This window comes from Bombus bifarius, unplaced genomic scaffold (genome assembly GCF_011952205.1).
Source record: "Bombus bifarius isolate JDL3187 unplaced genomic scaffold, Bbif_JDL3187 scf7180000009201, whole genome shotgun sequence".
NCBI classification, from domain to species: domain Eukaryota; kingdom Metazoa; phylum Arthropoda; class Insecta; order Hymenoptera; family Apidae; genus Bombus; species Bombus bifarius.
In genome coordinates, this window is record NW_022884966.1 from 49,470 (window position 1) to 69,035 (window position 19,566).

The following is a 19,566-nucleotide window of genomic DNA, read 5'->3' on the forward strand; positions in this document are numbered from 1 at the left end:
TAACTATATTCATAAGAATATGAGTTTGCATACCTAAATGCTATCATGCTATACATACACAATAATATGTATTACAAACACAATGAAATGCAGCATCGTTTAAACACTTGAGTATTAACAGAAATCTGTGCAAAAGTTTGATATAAAAGTTTCTTTGCTTACATCGAATGCATTTTGTACATTCATTTTACATATTCGGTTAGCTTAATGTCCCTTCATGAATGATACATGTGCTTTTTACGGTGAATACAAATCGGTGCTTGATTTCGTCCCCATTCTATTCTCGGCAACGCTTTGTTAACAATGCATTTTAAATTTATCGACCATTCGAAGCTCCGAAATGGACGATACACGCATTTCAACGACTTATGACACTCTTTAAGCGGCAAATTTTATTTTTCAAAGAATGTTTTCTACTGTTAATGAAATTATTGTTTAATAATCATTAAAAACTGTTCCAAAAATATGAAAATCTTAAGAAATTATAACGATTTCTGTGATGTTGACAGATTACTATTTACTACTTGTTTTTTCTGACACATGCGAGATAACTTTGCTGTTTCGAGGCTCTGAGCTAAGTGCCATGCAGTCATTCGGTACGTGGCCAGTCACTTTAAACAGAGTCTCTATTCTTTTCCAATGCAACGCCGGGTCGTTTGCCATTAGCGAACTATCTCGCGTATTCACTCAACTTTAGACAGTGGCATATTGACACCTCATAGGGGTTTTTGATCATGAAATACTGTTGCAAATGGATTTCAGTGGTGAGATTTGTCACGGCATTTCCCAATTTTCTGTCGAGGCAAAGAAAGGCGAAAATACAAAATTTGGAAATATATGCTGTTTGTCGAAATTACTTTAAAGTTTAGTGCCATTTCTCTCAAAAATAAACAATCGTCTCCGACCGTGTCGTAAACCTCGTACCAGTTTGAATTTTCGTGAATTAATGAAACCGAACAAGTATCAACTTTATTCTTTTGAGTGAAACCATACATTTCTTAACACAGTAATCGATCTGTTATAGCATTTCCTACAACAATTTACGAACTTATTTATGCCTAAAAAGTATTAGTGCCGAACAAACAAATTTTTGGAAAAGCTGAAGAATATAAATAAAATCATTAAATTTTGTATTTCTGTCAAATATTAACACCCAGACGTGTGTGTAGTATTACGATAGAAAATTTTGCCTCATCATAATATTAATTATTTATATTTAAATCATTTATAAATTATCATATTATATATTATTATATAACACTATATAGCATTATAAGTTAATAGCATTATATCGACACAAAGATGCGTTGTCACTAACATGCGATTACACACATGTTTTATTTAGTACCATTTACATTATTATTAAAGTACAGTATCACCACTAGAGTTCAGATTGAGACAATGGGAGTTCTTATTATCGGAGTTTTAATAAATTGGAATCAAAATCTTAATAGGAAAGTACGGAAAGATTTATCACCGATCGATTACGAACAGGTAATTTTTTATTTTCATCTGATAAACAACGACTACGTAGGATGATCTAATATTTCATTTGATTAAAGCTTATAAACTAATGATAAGTTAATAATTAAAAGCAATATTTCATATTTTTCTCATGGAACCAGCAGACTCTTAAAAAACTTAACAATAAAAAAAGCTACAAGTTTCTAGTATAAATCGTTATCTATTATCACGAACAGTAAAGAATATGAAAAATTAACATTGCATTATTATAAACCCTGGATAATGTATAAAATCCTATCCAATATACGTCGTTTTTGAAAGAAACGGTCAACATACTTGTAGAAAAGAAAAGCTTATCCTCGAATCAGTATTAGGTAAATTTTTATCCCGATAACAGATAACGGATAAGAATAAAGAATAAAGTTCTATTTGCAACTAAGAAATAAATACCCAATCGAATAAGAATTTATTCGTATAAGTATTTATCACCACATAAAAACTTATTTCTATGATAATTCATTCGGACAAATGACAAAATGTTTATTTTTATCACATTGTGAATGAACAAAGTACCAATATACATATCGCAAACTTGCTTCAGTAGTGACAAAACTAAAAAATCGCATTTTTTGTGTTATCGCTATAAGAATGTTGCAGAAACACAAAATTTTGTTCTTTTATCTTGATAATTTTATTATGATGCTCGACAGTGATTATGATGCTGTTTTTTCTACTTTAAATAAGACTTTAGACTTTGGAAAACAAAAATAAGTAGTTGGAATGAATAATTTTTAACGATCAGATTTATAGTTTCCAGTTTATAGAAATAACTGAAATACGAGCAATGATATCGACAATAATATTGTAAATTCTCTTCGATCTTTCTGAACAAATAAATTATTATTAACGATATATAAAATTGAAAGCGTCGTACCGCGTTTGAGGTATATCTTGATTATTGTTTTTTGTGACTTGATCGGTTTTAAAAAGGTAATGATTTGATCCTACAAATTAGTTACATTTAAGACAAAGACAAAATTAAAAGAAACTTTTATGAAAAAACAAAGAGATTTTGTAATGATGGCATATCTTTGCTAAAAGAATAGAAAAGTATTATGGAGCGAGGGATGATTTCACTTTTTGTAGAATTTAAAGATCTAAATAAATGTCTATTCAAGGTATAAACTTATTGGATGGTCTAACGCGTCCGTGTTGATATAATTTTTTACTTTAAAAATTATATTATCTAGCATTACGTCGTTTCTTTAGATTTCGGTTGGATATAGTAGATATAGATTCAGTATGCTACATTTGGTAAATAAATCTAAATACGTATTCAATTTTTGTGGCTAAAAACGAGTGATAAAAAGAACATTAAAATAAGGAGCACACTCTAGGTGATGATGCAAAGTGTATCACGATTGTTAACCTTCTGTTCATATTTTAAGTTGTGCCATTTTAGACGATATATTTTTGATAATGATGCGATTTATGCTTCTTCCGAATAATTATTAATACGAAGAATTTCCACTATACGAAGATAAGAAGAACGATATTTAGGATCTCATTGATAAAAATATATAAACCAAGAAATTATTATGATTTCTGTTATAAAAATACTTTCAATCTACGATGGATATTTTGTATAAAATACAATTCTTAAAATGTTAAGTTCCATTTTCATTTTTATAATATAACAAATGATTATTTGCACAATTATTACATGTATAATTTTAACACGAATGCTTCTGTTACTCGCTGTATAGATCAAGATTTCGAGAATTTAAATTTAGTCATGTATTTCAACCTGTAAATGTATCATCCCCTTATTTTCACAAGTAACTATGTTTTACGATTAAATAACTTTATTCTCTTCCACTATACGTTTTCATAACTTGAAAGAATATAACAAATTTGTTGTAATAGTAGATCCAAACCATTATTTTGCGAAGACTAGTGGTGGACTAACTTACACCACTATGATTTTCAGGCCTCTAAAAAATAATACGTAAATATAGTTCGGATGAATTGCTCTATTAAAGGAAATTGATTCGGATAATTATGTTGGATAAATACTTATTCGAAAAAGTCGAATAATACCTAACTCTCCCTTGGATAATGTCTATTTCGTCTATCATCTTAGCCAACTTTTATCGTCCTTTTACTTTTTAACCTTATACAGAGTTATATGTGTATAGCACATTGTAGGCGTGTTTAACTATTTCACCGCTTTCTTCTAGAAACGGGCGTGAAATGATTCCCTATAAAAAAGTAAAAAGAAAATATAAAATAAGATGTTTTCATACATCGCTTAGTTTTCAAGAAAACCGTTTAAAAATTTGTTCAGTGTACTTAAACTGGGCTAATTACCAACTGGATATAAGAAAACAATTAATAGGATGTTATTCTAGGTACGAAAATAAGTAGAAAATATAGAATGAAATATTTCCGCTTAAGACTTCAGTTTTCAGGACAATAGAGTTTGAATGTGTTTAGCTAAGAATTGACTTATTGTTAGAACACCCGCATGACAAATTTTGAAATTTATTTCCATCGGAAACAAAGCGTCTTCTGAAAAAATGTTATTCTACCTTTTAAGCTTATTTTCACGCGTAGAATATCCTCCTGCCGATTATTTAACCCTGTCCAGCTCGAAATTAACCATAATTAAAATATACTTGATAAATTTTCCAACTCAATCTTCTCGAAAACTCAGGCTCGGACGAAAAAATGTTATTCTATATCTTATTCTTATTTTTTGGCCACTCCTCGTATATGTTGTTCGACCGCGCCCTAATAAGCGAACTTTACAAACTATCTTATTCTTCCAAAACGACCAGTTGATAGTATAGATGATATATTCCTGTAAATTTAGGAATAGCTCAAATACTCCACAAGATGACGCATTGTGATTGAATCAAATATCATTATTTATGAAGCGGTCTACCTCGCCGATTTCAATGATCTTGGAATGTATTGTCAAGGTCAACATATTACCATCACTCGGCTTTAATTTTCGAGATATTCGCAAAGTTTCTGTTTCGACAACAGTATGATTTTGATAATCGAATAGTTGCATCTTTCAATATCATGGCTGGAGTGTTTCCAATTTCGAATAATGATAATGTAATATAAAGCTTAATATGAATTATATCTGTCTTATCATTTAATACTTTAATTTATTTCGCAGTAGCGTTATCTAATCGATAAGGTTAGCGAATAATTATCTAAACCAAATTTAATTCATTGATTTCTCTATTTTATTGTGAGTAGACATGATCATTGAAAATGACTTAGGTTGAGAAATATACAAGTAATGTAAATTGGACTGAAGTTTCTTGCGAGTATCTTGAAAAATATGGTCAATCGACACTAACGCGTATAGGGAAAATTGTTCAAAATCTTTGCCTTGACAACGTATTTCAATGAAATACACTGAATACTGAACTCTCTATTTAAATCGTCGATATTTCCAACGTATAGTGATTAAATGTGTTTGTACACCACTGCTTTTATTATTGCTTTTATATATCTATTAATTACATCCAATTATAATAAATTTCGTATCATTTAGTAGTACTTATATGATTACAAAAATATGATATTATGGAAATGGAATCCGAAAATACGGCTATGTAAATATACCTTTTGCAGCCACTGTATTTAACGACAGAGATGATAGCGTGCATTATCAATATATTCCACGTTCATTCGAATGTTGTGCAAAAGCGTAATGTTAATATGATATTAACCGAGTTAATTTATGGACACATTTATTTCTTCCACCTCGATTGTAACCTTTGTCGATATTGGGAAATGAATTCACGAAGGAAATAAAAAAAAGGAGGAGAGAACGCGTGCTCAGGGATTATTCAAATATTTGGTAGTCAAGATTTCGTAGCACTGTTGTATTGCGTTCATACGTTTTTCGAAGAAACTACGAATGGTTGTATGGAAAAATAAAGAATATTAAAAAGTCTCAGTGTATGCATGCTTACTCATTGTTAATTACGTACCTACATATACTCCCAACAATACTTGATTTGTATTGTATAAATGTAATCCATAAGTAGTATTCCTAATAGCAGTATGTTGTAATCCTACAATCGTATCACGAATCTTTCAACCTAAATCTCCTTTTTACGCGGTTACTTCAAAGGTAAAGTATATTCGCATATCTAAACTTTTCACACTGATCCTATGCAATATTCTTTTTACCAAGATCAATTATAGCCCTGTTTAGCGTAGTCCCTTCTAATGCATATGCGGTTACTGCCCAACTTAGGATAATGGGTAACCTATAACCTTTCGTTGCCTGAAATGTTGCTACTACCAGAGATATTGGAACGTAGCCATCTGCTGCCATAGTAGCCAGTGTACTGAATTAATAATGTACATACGACGTGATTTCGTTAATTCATCGAATATTTTTGCGTTATATCTGTCCACTAATTTTTCTGTCGAGAATGTACTTACCGTTGCACTATCCTCAAGCTCTGCGGTTAGGGCAACTCGCCTTCTCTCGTATAGTATTCCTAGTTGAGAAGTTGTATCGTCACAAAAGCGTGAATTATTTAATAGGTCGATAAACTTTGTATCGCCCGTTTGCCTCATATTAACGATGAGTTTGCAGCATAAAAATTGATGTCGTAAATTAATTTTTACGGCACATCACTGTGATTACACGAAACACCAACACTGAGTATAGTTGCATGATGTTATTAAAAAGAAATACATTTATGTCACCAAATAAATTTTAGGTTCTTAAATGAATTAGTCGCAAGTTCTCGTAAGATACCAATGATATATCATCGATAATCAACCAGCTTACATGACGCCACTTTCGTCTCTCCTTCAATTTCTCTCTTCTCTCATTCGCTGATGGGTCACAGTAGTGCTTTTCTCAACGGGTAAGGAAAATGCGGAACGCAAAATTTTCCGCAATATTCGACGGACGACAACGCAAGTCTTCGTATGAATCTACTTGGTTTTATCGGCATAAATCATAACTGGACCTTTCGAACACTCGTTATTAATCGCTTCTTTGTATATTGCATTCAAATCAACAGCCTGGGTAAGTGTTGCTTGAATAATTTGTATAAGCAAACTGTTCGACGGTCGTATTTCTCAATATAAGATTCAACTAGCGATTCCGTCACAAGAAACTTTGTTCTGCGAATTCGGACATAAATCTACTTTTATTGCAAATGTAACATGCTATTAAGTTATAAAAATATCCTTCTGTATCACTGTTCAAAGCATAATGTCGGTGGTCCAATGCAACAGGTTTGTTTCTTATGTACATGTGAGGCTGCACAGCCCAAACAATCTTTTATTTATTAATAGGAATTAAGAATTGGAATAAATAAGAAATAAATCGAAATAAATAGCCGCCTTTTCAATGGCAATAAAAATAATTTTATTTAATTTGGTAGTGTAATATTGATCGTTACGTTAAAAAATGTGAAAAGGAAAATATTTCCGACTCAGAAATATTTTAAGAAGTACAGAATATTTTGTATTTTATTTATATCTTATTTAGACACATGCAACAACGGTTAGAATCATTTATTCGCTTTCTAAACAGCATATTAAATATATTGCAACCTTTTCAATGTATCACTCAACAATTTAATATTTGATCGCATTACATTGCAATATATTGTAACACGGAATCATTCAAGTACATGTTTTAGTAGCGATCAAATTAAAAAACGTTGCTTGTATTCGTGCGGATACAAATTACGCCCAATGTATTAAAATAGCGCGCAAATGAATGAAATTATGCGTACATAAAACTTGTCACAAATTGAAGATATAGTCGTTACAGTTACCGATGTTATACAATTAGAAATGGAAATAAACCACAGTTCAGCAGTATTTTTAATTTTGCGCTGCCCTCGAAAAAGCTGCAATATATTTAATATGCTGTTTAGTAAGATGATGAATAAATTATCCTAACCGTTGTTGCATGTACGTCTAAATAAAATAGAAGTAAACTAGAAATTATTCAATAATTCAGTGGAGGAGAAAGAAGGTACCAATTTAAAATATTTAATGAATTGTTAATTTCTTTAATATCGTTCCTTAAACCTGTTGACGCAGAATATTCCAAAGAATCCACATATGTAAAAAAGAATATATAATGTCATTTAAAAAAGCAAAGTTGATCTCCATATGTCCTCTATCCTACATCCTATATCCTACAAAACATATGATCACATAAAATTATACCTCCTTCGATACTGTCATACGCTCAGAAACAGTGATACGGTAGACAAAACATGCTGCATACCACAGCCATCAAAACAATAATCAGATAGTAACAGAATAGCCGCGTCTGATATACACCTCACGATAGCCCCTCCAGAGGGACCAAACTTTAGTATAAGAACCCTTCCAAATCAGCATTCAGCACCTTTTTTGTTATAACACTCTGAATCGTTACTCTGTTGGATTCGTACAATAAATTTTACTATTATATCTAAAGTCCGGATTTTTACTATAGTATTGTAACATCAACCACATTCCAATCCACATTAGAGACCAGGCCACGCACCGAGGGCAAGATGGCAACCAGAGATGTCTACACATCCTTGCTGTGTACCATCAATATTCTTAAGGACCAACCATAAATCTTGGCATTTTCACGGTTAAGATCCTTCAGACCAAACAAGCATCTTTTATTTCGAGAGTTCTTTACATTTTTGTCTACTACGGGAAGATACGGGAAAGTTAGTTTTTCTCACATTCGGTATCTTTCATTAACAACTTTCTCTCAGGGGCGATTAGCACCCTTCCTCACCCACCAACCTAGAAAATTAGCCAATTGACAGCGAAGTCTATTTCCCTCACTCTCCTAATGAAAACTTGTCCTTAACAAATCAGCTCTTTTCGTCTCCTTAGACCCACCCATCACTAGCTTTCCTCCGCCACAACATCGTCGCTAAACTTTATTGATTTTTCATCTTTCGAACAGTCACCCGGTTACCCAGAACAGTCTCTTTACCCGGTTACTACCCTTAGATCAGTCGCCTACTTAATTTATATAAAGTTGTTAGAGTAAAGTGTAATTTATACGTGTCAATTCAGTGTATACTCAATTGTGGCTATTAAGTGCATAGTAAAGTGTAATAAAAAGAAAGTTAATAGTTGTATTACGGCTCAACCTTCTTGTTTTTATAATCTGAGTGACAAGTTTACGTGACAAGCGGTTGCGGAACACGTGCGTGGTGGGGCTAAGACAAAAGATAAAGGGATGCTAAGGGACAAAGTCAGTGTTAGTTGAGAAATCAGAGAGTGTGAGTTAAGAAGCCAGAGAGTGAGAATCGAGAAGAAACGAAGATAGTGTTGCTAGCGTTATCGAAAGAGTGTGGTCCGCGCGAGGGAGAGCGTTGGATCCGTGGTGACGAGAGTTGCAAATTAACTATTTAGCTGTCTAAATTATAGTACGTTATTGTATATAGTATATTGTATATAGTATAGTATATTGTATAAACGACCATAGTTTCCTGTTTAACCAACATCTATTTAATCCATTTACTATGAATAAACTAATTGTAGTAAGGATCCTACATTACCTTATTTGTGAAACGCTCGAACTACGGCGCGAGATCACCGGTGATCTGTCAATTTCGTGATTTCTTATATCTTATACGTGACAAAATTGGCGATCTCTGGCAGGATCCATTCAACGCATCAAGAGGAAACTTCAACGGGAACTCGATGGATTCTACAGCGAAGGACCACGGTCACCTTCTTGATCGAAAAAAGGATCCACAAGGAGTCTCGGTAAGTTGGCTGTCGTACATTATCGAAACAGTAGAGCCGAAATAAGTTCTGAAGATAACGACTCTTCTCCTGCTGAAAGTATCGTATCTCTCAACATGAATCCAACTGACAAGAGTATCGCAAAGCAAAACGAACTAATTGCTACTTTGATTGAACAATTTCAAAGCCTAACTCACGAGTTCAGAAGCTTTAGAGATAGTAACGATCAAAACATTGCAAATATAAAAGAATTTATGGAAACTAACTATAGAAACTGCGGCAAAGAAATACGTAATCTTACAAAAATTATGGAACTGAAATACGACACCGAAACCAACCAGCCACAAATGAGAACCCATTTAGAAACCGCTGCCGATAACGTAACACATGACAAAACTGGCGGACCAAACGCTTTACAAAGACCACGAACTACGACTAGTAACGTTACAATTAGACCAAGAAATGACTGCGACGAAGAACGAGGCCTCCGAGCAGAAAAAGTCATACGTACTGTTGAGACACTACGGGGTCGAGACGACGTAGGTGTTGAAGACTTTATCCTATCAATCCGCAAAGCACGAGCCAGGTGCAAGGCAAGTGATAAGGATATACTATTAGACCTTATACTCGTCGAAAAGATAACCGACAACGCGAAGAGAAATATACGATACCTGAAGATTAACTCGTTCGAAGACTTATATTCATGTCTAAGACAATACGTATTAGTACCAACCACTAGCAGTTACTGCAGGAACAAATTGAAAAATTTAAAACAAGGAACAACAGAAAGCGTACAATCTTTCAACTCCAGATTTCGACGACAGCTCAATGAGTTAAATTATGCAGTTCAACACGAAAACCGCGAGCCGACTGAACGACGCGTAGCTTTGGATATTGAAGAACGCGAAGCAGTAAAGACATATTTGCTCAATTTACGATACGAAATAGGACAGCTGTTATTAGCTAGCGATCCGAAAAACCTGAACCTCGCCCAACAACTAGCAGCCGACAGAGAACAATGGTTACGAGAAGCAAATCGTGTTGTCAACCGCCCAAAGAATCAATTTGATAACACTACGCCCGTATCCAAACGAAACACTACCGATCCACAACCACAAGCTTTCAGCCAACCATCAGGTGACCGCGTGAAACTAAAATGTTTCAAGTGTTCACGAATCGAACACACAGTCGAGATCTGTCACTCTCGAAATTCTCCATTCGCCAACCAAGGAAAGATCCCACCTCGAGTAAACCAAACGGAGAATCCAGAAGAAACGTACCGAGAGTCAACTGCTTCACTACCGGAAGATTATTATTAATCGTATTGCAACAAAGAGACGGAGGAAGAGCCAGATTTCTCATTGATACCGGAGCAGGAATAAACCTTATAAAAGAAAAGGCTTCGCTGAATGTCCAAACCTCTAGCCCAAAGATTTTCCTAATGGGAAATGATAAACACACCACCGACAAAATTTGCAATTTAACCATGCTCAAGAAAAATCACCAATTCCACGTAGTCCCTAACAACTTTCACCTAATCGAGGATGGAATAATCGGACTTCTATCCCTTACAAAATATCAATACAACGTCACTAACGATAAACTAGCCATAGACGAATTTATATTACCATTCCAGAACATTAACAACAAGATGGGACCAGCTCAAACTCTAACTTCAACTCAATACATCGAAGGAAAGTCCACACCAATATGTTTTATCAACACAGGTAAGCAAATCTGTCAGTTTCGTGATTTCTTGTGGCTCCTACGTGATAATACCATTCAACTTTTATTTGAAACATCTTTCGTTAAAATCATTACTTGCGCAGTAATCGTTACTATTGCAGCATTGTCACCGGTATCGACTTGAGTGGTTTCATTTTTATCGGTCGTATGGACCGAGTGACCCTGATTAAAATGAGACCAAACTTGATATTGTTATATAATATTTTATAGCAACTTTTATACATAAGTACAGGAAACATTCGATAATTGCACAAAAATCGGAAGTATTGCAATTATGCGGAGATAGAAACGATTCTATTCCTTAAAACTGACATCTTAGACATGCCGAACGAAATAAACGACAATGCGAGTGAATGAGAAAGAGGCACTGAAAATCAAAGTGTTCAGCAAATATTAAAGGCGCGCGATAAGCTGATATCTTTAACTCGAAAATCAAACTTTTTTATTTTTCATTTGTGAACAATGAAACTTTTGACAACAAAATTTTTCTTAAATTTTTCTGATGAAAGTGACACCAAACACGATATAATTTGCATCATATTTGGTTACTTAATACATGATAATCGTATCAATAAATGATAAAATTCTAATGATATATATCAATAAATAAGTATAATTTAAATTATGTCGTGTCCTGCCTCATTTTAATCAGAAAGATCATATGTCAGTAAAAGATTAATTTTAAAAATGTCAAAAATAAAAAAGTTTTACTTCCAAATTAGTACCTAGATACATTGTCTCCGCGATATCTAACATTGGATCATGTTACACTACTCGATCGCGGCGAGCTGTCAAGATTCGCAGCGTGTCAGGAAAACCTTCCCTCGAAAATTATCCCGCAGTGTGGATGAGGATCGTGCAATTATGCACAGACATTGCCCAATTTTATAACAATGTCGTGTTTGGTCTCATATTAATCATGAAAACCTCATTAATGTGTTAGTGACATTTTTATTAAGAAAAAATTCAAAATAAAAGAGTTTCATTGTTGCATTAGTATTAGTCTCGCTGATAGAAAGAGAAAAATGCGATGCCCTCGAGTGACCGGGGATCCGTTCAATGTGTAGTATGCGTGTGGTGCGACAAAAATCAAATTTCGAACAGTCCGGACGATAAATACGATCTTGTTACATCGCACGAGTGACACTTAGGACGCATCTAAACATTTTAACACGTAACCAGCATTCCTGGCGAACGCGCTCATGTCGAACGTAACAAAGTAAAAACTAGAAGAAATGAATTAAACTAACTACATTATTCAAATACAAATGGTGACCATATTAATTCAATTTCGTTAAGAAAAATATAAAGAAACAATGTATGAAATGCTTACTATGTGAAGGTGGAACGTTGGAACATCTTTAATACAGTACATGGTTTATCAAAATGGAGACATCTAATGCAATATTGTTTTTTAAAAATTGTACTGTAATATTTTAACACGCGGAACGACAAAGTGATGCGGATAAAAAAGTATGTAATTCTGTTTAAAAAAAACTAGATTTACTTTTTTGTGGAGCACCAGGTCGTACGAAAATAGACATTATGGTATCATTCAATTCTTCTCTGGACAATTTTTTTCATATCTCTCACCAAATTGGAGATATAATCCCTCCCAATTGGGTGACACATTCTGTATAATATCTCTCTCTCTCTCTCTCTCTCTCTCTTGGCTTAAATTGCATAATATTTTTTTATTCCTTCGTTGTTATGTTAAAGATGAATGCTGTTTCGTAATATACGAATTTATTATTCCGCGAAAAGTTTAACATTGAATTTGAGAATGTTACGCGACACAAATCTAGTATCGTGGAATAATTATAAAAAAGAATCATTTGTTAGGAGCACGAACTATAGTGCAGATAGAAAGTTTTTTTGTATTATTTAATTTTTGCTTTACAATTTGTCCAGCTGGACATTCGGCAAATGCAGATAGAAAGTGAAAGTGCTGACGAGCCAGAAAGTTACTTGGGAATTAGTTACGAGTCGTCAGTTGTTACTTGCGAGTTGAGTTGTTAGTTATCACTCAGAAATTGGCTAGTTGTACCAATTTAATTGTTTTAGTTGTATTACACTACTACATTAAGAAATAGCTCTAAGTTAAAAATTATAGTTTTCTGTATCAATCATTGTAAATAAATCTGTTAAATAAATAAGTTACTATATAAATAACTTTACATTACTATATACCCTCATTTTAAAAAGGAGAAATGATCTGAAGAGTTTTGATGCTGTTTTAGCGATCTGGATTATCATACTTGATATTACAGTTAGATGTTGCGCCAACATTACAATCAGCTACATCGTCAGTTATGATACTGACTAGAGTATAAACTCTCGACTACACCCATAAAGTACAATAACAAATTTTGGCTTCAGAATGATTTAGAAGAAGATGAACAAACTGAAAATACAATTATAGCTTGTATCACTTCTACGTCGGATAATTGAAAGGCGGGATAACCAAGATACCAGTTAATTAAAATCGTTGATAATCGGATTCCGGCTAATGGAGGCTCTATTGTATTCTGTATTGTATTCTGACTTCTCCTTATCAAATGCAGGAGTTTATGGCACAGAGTTCCGTCCATCAGAAACGTAAGTACTGGCGGTAAATTCATGATAGTTGAAATGTGACCATTACAACATTTATTGTAAGTATAATTATATTATACATTGCTCTCGAAAATTCTAATTACAATGATGGGCGAAAGAAAGTTTCATTATTTTATTAGAATTTTATTATATTTTAGAAAACGGAATTTTACTTTACTATATGTTTCAAAATAATTATTGTTACTAACATGATGGAAAGTATTTAATATAAAATTAATAATATGCAAGATTCAATTTTGAACATGTTTTCGATTACAACTGTATGTTGTCGGCTAGTTTCTAATCGCAAATTCGTTATAAAAAATGTGGCATTTTTCTTGCAGGCTACAACTGAAGGTGGCTACGACTGGATGTGCAAGATATGATCCCTGTTGACCTAATTCTGCGATCTGTCTTAATAGTTAATATATTGCTCGCCATGTGATACACAACGTGATGGACGGAGAATCCACAATAGCCGCAAGTATGAATAATACTGTGTGTATTATATAATGTTTTTCAGCAAAATACGGTGCAAAAAAATGCACTTTTGGAGAAAGAATATATTCGTTAATACGTTAACGATCTTATCACTATTCTATAAAAAAAAAAGCAGTTGCGATCAGAAAGAATCGGATATTTGTGAGTATTGCTACAGTCAACGTGTTAAGCTATACCTGAAGAACATCCAGAGGTATTTTAGTTGAAAGATAAGGTTTTGATAAGTGGAACAAGGAATGTCATCCTCAACAGGCTGGTATCAACGGGACTGGATAAATTATTACGTATTTCAAATAATAAATAGTATATTTTATTTTAGATCATCATTATTTACTAAAAATGTTCTGTATTATAATATTAAATAATAAAACTAGATACCTCGATCAACGCTCATACAACGTTGGGAGCACTCGTTCTCGTATCCAAACATCTGAACAACAGTGTAAAAATCCTTTGTTACTAAACACTAATTAGACTGATCATAACTTACGGCTGTCCGATCTGGTATAAAAGAACAGCGTCGTTAATGGAAAAAATCCGAATATTTGAAATAAATTGCATCAGGGCTTGTCTGAGTACATATAGATCCGAACATAGTGATTTCAAAAAATACGTTAAAAATAAAAAGCTCGAGGATTTAGCCAACATACACTGCATCGATTATCACATCCTAAAACTGGTAAGAAATCACTTCGCTCAAGCTGCAAAGATAAAAAAAATAACTTAATTTTCAGTTGTCTATTTCCAAACGAACTATACCACAAAAGTACACTCAAAACAGGCTATATCCCTGCAGAAGCGCTCTTATATCTAGATGAGAAATATTACGTCCAAGATCAAAACAATATACCCATAATTTACCACATAAAAAGAAAAATAGAAATTAAAACAATACTTTACGAAGAAAATTCAAATGGACAGCCCATAGATAGATACTAGGTGGATACAATACGGTTCTCCCGCACAAAGACACAAAAGACAAACAGAAAAAACAAAAAAGTATTGGTGCATATCGAAATCACAAAGGAAAAAGAAATGAGAGAACCGCAAAACGTCAGCAACATTCAATCTCTCTCCTTGTAAAATAAATGTAAATATTATAAATAAATCTAAATGGCATCCCCCTTACCTTCCCAATTCCTTCTCCGCCACCCTTCCCTCAGTGCCTTAGCCCCACAGGAACCAAAAGTAGGCTACCGATCTGCCCTGTTTTGCAACCAAGTTTTCAGAATGGAAGAAGAATGAAAAGACAGTATCGTGTAAGAGTACCGCTTTTGATCAGCTTGAATTCAATTATAAACTACCTTTAGTAGTATAACGGTACTTTTGCCAAAACCACTTTCTAATAAAAATTCCTTGTTTATTGAGAAGATACATATGTAATATATATTTTCTTGGACAATAAACGTTACATATATACAGGGTGATTGGTAACTGGTGGTACAAGGGGAAAGGGGGTGATTCTACGCGAAAAAAGAAGTGGAAAATATAGCGACCTGGTGTCCGTGCGAATTTCCTCCACGTTAATAAAAAAAAAAAGTGCCACTTGTGAATTCTGTGTGGTGGTGACCTTTTCTTTTCTTCTTTTCAGTACTTTTTTACTTTCGTTCAAAATCTGCGGTCATATATATCGCGTTAAAAATTTATTTTTAGTATTAGCTATTAATTTTAATGGTTATCCGCCGCCTTCTTCGCGCTTTTGATTATGCTTATTTGAATTCCAGTCGTGTATTGCTGAATTACGTACTTCTCATAAATCGTTGTCTAGTATACGAGCATGATTGCGTGTATATTGAATACGGTGTTCTGCGCTATAATTCATGAATTGCACAACAGATTTAATGCGTCGTTCATCTATTTGTCTGTTGCACTGCCTCTTGCGGTAATTTTAACTTTCAACATTTTCTAGTCAAAGTTTACACAAAAAATAATTTATCATTTTTATTCCAATTTGTATTCCATAGATGATGACATGGTAAATTTATCAACATATACCGAACTTGATAACAAATGTTTACTACGTAATCGTAATCTAACCCACTATTTCTTTTATGGTTTAAGCGAATATTTACTTTGACGTTAAAGAGACAATGAAGATAAAGTTACAGTACCTAATTCCTGCATTTTTCGGTCGCTGTAAAATTATTTGAATGGAAAGAACATAAACAGTTTAGTTCTCTTTTTTCAATCAAAACCTGTCTTTTCATATAAAGATGCAATGGAAAAGTTTCCAAAGTGGTAGAATAATCGTAAAAAATAACAGATTTATATCTGTTACTTTATATAACCGTAACATGACCCATCAGATACGACAACGACACGGTAAATTTATTATACGCATAAAATCTACCAATGGCCAAATTATGTGACATAAAAAACTTAATCTGTAACTTATAATGGCACAAGATTTCTTCGAAATATAAAGCTTCAGCCTGAAACATCATCTGACAAAATCTCAAGATAGATAGCACCGGTCAAAGGTACATTCTCCAAGTCGTCGAGATAATTTATCAGGACTTTGCCCATAGGTCTTAGTGCGAATCCTTAGTCCGCTTGATATATTTGTATATATATAGTAGCGCGTGGCTGACAATGAGTGATGGATGATGCATATACGCGGTCAGATGGGTCGGAAACCATTACGTTTTATCGACTCCAATAGAGATGATCACCGTACTGAAAAACTTCTCCAGCGAATCGAGTTCAAGTAGTTTTTTGCGCACGAATTTTGCTCGACCAGCTGAAGTTACCTCTAGAGTTACCATCCTGCGTTTTTACCATAGTATGTGCGTGTCAAAAATACTTTCATGTACAGTTGGGACAAAGATATGTAGACAGGTAATGGAAGTAGAAATATAATCGAACTAATATTGGTTTACATATTTTTATTTATTATATATCCTTAGAGTACATAGATTATTTAATAAGTAATTGAAATTAATACTTTCATTTTTGCATAAATAGGTCATATTTAATGAAATTTCATTGATATATGTTTCCACTACGTGTCCATTTATTTAATTATAAGGTCGAACGACGATTATACAATATACAATGGCTTACAAAAGTATTCGAACACTATTAGAAACTTTGTATGTATATGTTATACAAAACATTTTGAAATCTCATTAATACTGTAACGAGACGCGATTCTATTAGTAAAATTTGAAACGGTTTTAAAAATGTATATAGAAGTTTCAAGATATTTATTAAAAGCATACACTTTACAAAGACTACCAAAATATTTAAACAGTTAATTATTCATTATATTAATTATTCGCCGTATTGATAAAGCACAATATTTAGTGGAACCATCTTTAGTACATATTGTATGTTTGCAACTATTACTTATGCTATATGTTAATTTTTCAGTAATTGTAAGTGTATATTTAAAATAAATGTTTTGTGCCTTTCATAAATATCTTCGAATTTTATTGTCGCGATAATCACGATACTCGTGCCTCGCTACAATGCTAATGAAATTTGAAAAAGTTCCGTATAATGCAAACAATGTATTCATAAAAATTTTCTGTGATTAATGTTCCAGTATCTTCATGAGCCATTGTAAATTTAATAACAAATGACAGAACATGAAACTCATTTCGTCACAAACAAAAACAAATAGAAAATATCTTATCTTTAACGGGCAGGGAAAAGAGCATAAGCCGGGATTATTATTAGCTTTGCAAAGAAGCACTTATAATATTTAAAACGCGATGTAAGAGATCAGGTGTTAGACTTTGAACGTGAAAGTTGAAAACATATTTATATATCCCATTAGACTTACAAAATATACATCATACTCAATTTAAAAGGATTTTCCTTTTTCGAAAATGATGACTTATATTTTTCCCAAAATTTGTAAATTTGTTTCTGGTATATATTATTAGAATCATAGATAAAAAAGCGGGGAGGAAGTAAAATTCACTTGTACTATAGACAATTCTACCAAATGTCCAAATTGGACAAATTGTGAATAAAAAGAATTAAATAAATAAAAAAAAAAAGAAAACTTGTACTATAGAAGCAACAAGCAAAAGACGCCAATGTAGGATATAGTAGCGTACCTATCCGGTTTTGCCCAAAATGTGACTTACACTCTTTTGCCCACCGACCAGAGAATATATTTATGTAAACTTTCTTCAGTGTTTTTCAAATGTTCGGTCAATTCTTAAAGTGAGCTCCACGTATTACGGGGCACTTTATATAAACGATAATTGAGGGATCTTATACGAAGAGATTGTCTTAAATGTTAAAGGCAAAGTTTACGATCGATAAGAAAGCTTCCGACGAAATTGCATCCTCGAATCGTATTCGTAAGTTTGAACAATTACGGATGAAGGAAGAATTTTATTCGTCATTAACAATGCCTTTGATAATGACGTTACATTATTTTTCCTTTCTCCTCTTTCCGTATTCTGTCCCTTTTAATAGTATAATTCTTCCTTTCAGGTTCTTCCTTGCTTTTTCCAACGTACTTTTCCCGACTACTTTTAATTTCTCGACTTTTTATTTGACCATTGAATCCACTTTGTGCATTATCCTATTTAATATTAATACTGGTTTGCCTCATTGGCTATCAGTAATTATACCGTTCTCTTTTGTACGGTTGCCTTTAATTTAAAAGTTATAGAGTTTTTGGGATTCTTCTAGCAATTTTTCTTTCCTCGACAATTCTTTGTAATAATTTATGTCATAACTGATACTTTATAACCTTCTCTTTAATTTATTAGCAAACTAACTTTTAAAAAGTAATCTTAATATAGTAAATAATAAAGTAATATGGATATATAATTTTTAAATTTTAATACATCTATTTATTTACTTATTTACTGATATTGTGTAAAAACTAACTTTCATAATGTACAAGTAATATACAAATATAGATATACCACGATGTTCACATATTAATGTCGACTAGCACACAGGAAATGCTCCAAATCGGACTCCGCCTTTTGTATCGGATTTCCGAGCATCTATTTTGTCAGAAATGTGTTCTAGACTAAAATCAAGCGGCGATTAATGTATAAGTGAAATTATTCAGAACGTTGACTTTGATAAAATATATCAAGATCAGTCAACATTGTAAACTTTCCTATATACGGTTACTTACATTAATATTCCAACACAACACTATCTCTGTACTGTATCTTTGTTTGTATTATTGTACAGTAAGATATAACTGTACAAAAAATTTTTGACAAAAAAGAGGTTATGCTTTTTATTCCTTAAATTCAATGCAGTCCTTCTTTTTACGTATTTTAATAATATTTGTGATAATTAATAGTAACATTATGATTTTACAATTTCACGACAACTTTTACCCTTTCCTTTATGATAATTTGGTATATTATAAAAATACCGATGTTCATTTTTTTTGGAGCTAATTATACAAACTAAATCTATTTAACAGTTCGAACTGTTTCGAAGAATTCCTAGGTTGAAAACGTAAACAAGTGTCCAAATATTATTGTATTATGAAAATAAGAC

General features: G+C 32.8%; 1 protein-coding gene across 1 annotated transcript; it reads left to right on the forward strand.

The window, feature by feature from the left end:
* The first annotated feature begins 8,968 nt into the window (after positions 1 to 8,968).
* LOC117214557 lies at positions 8,969 to 11,437 on the forward strand. Its single transcript, XM_033460746.1, has one exon. It carries the CDS (start codon positions 9,351 to 9,353, stop codon positions 10,551 to 10,553), a length of 1,203 nt encoding a protein of 400 aa, XP_033316637.1. The 5' UTR covers positions 8,969 to 9,350; the 3' UTR covers positions 10,554 to 11,437.
* Positions 11,438 to 19,566: the final 8,129 nt, after the last annotated feature.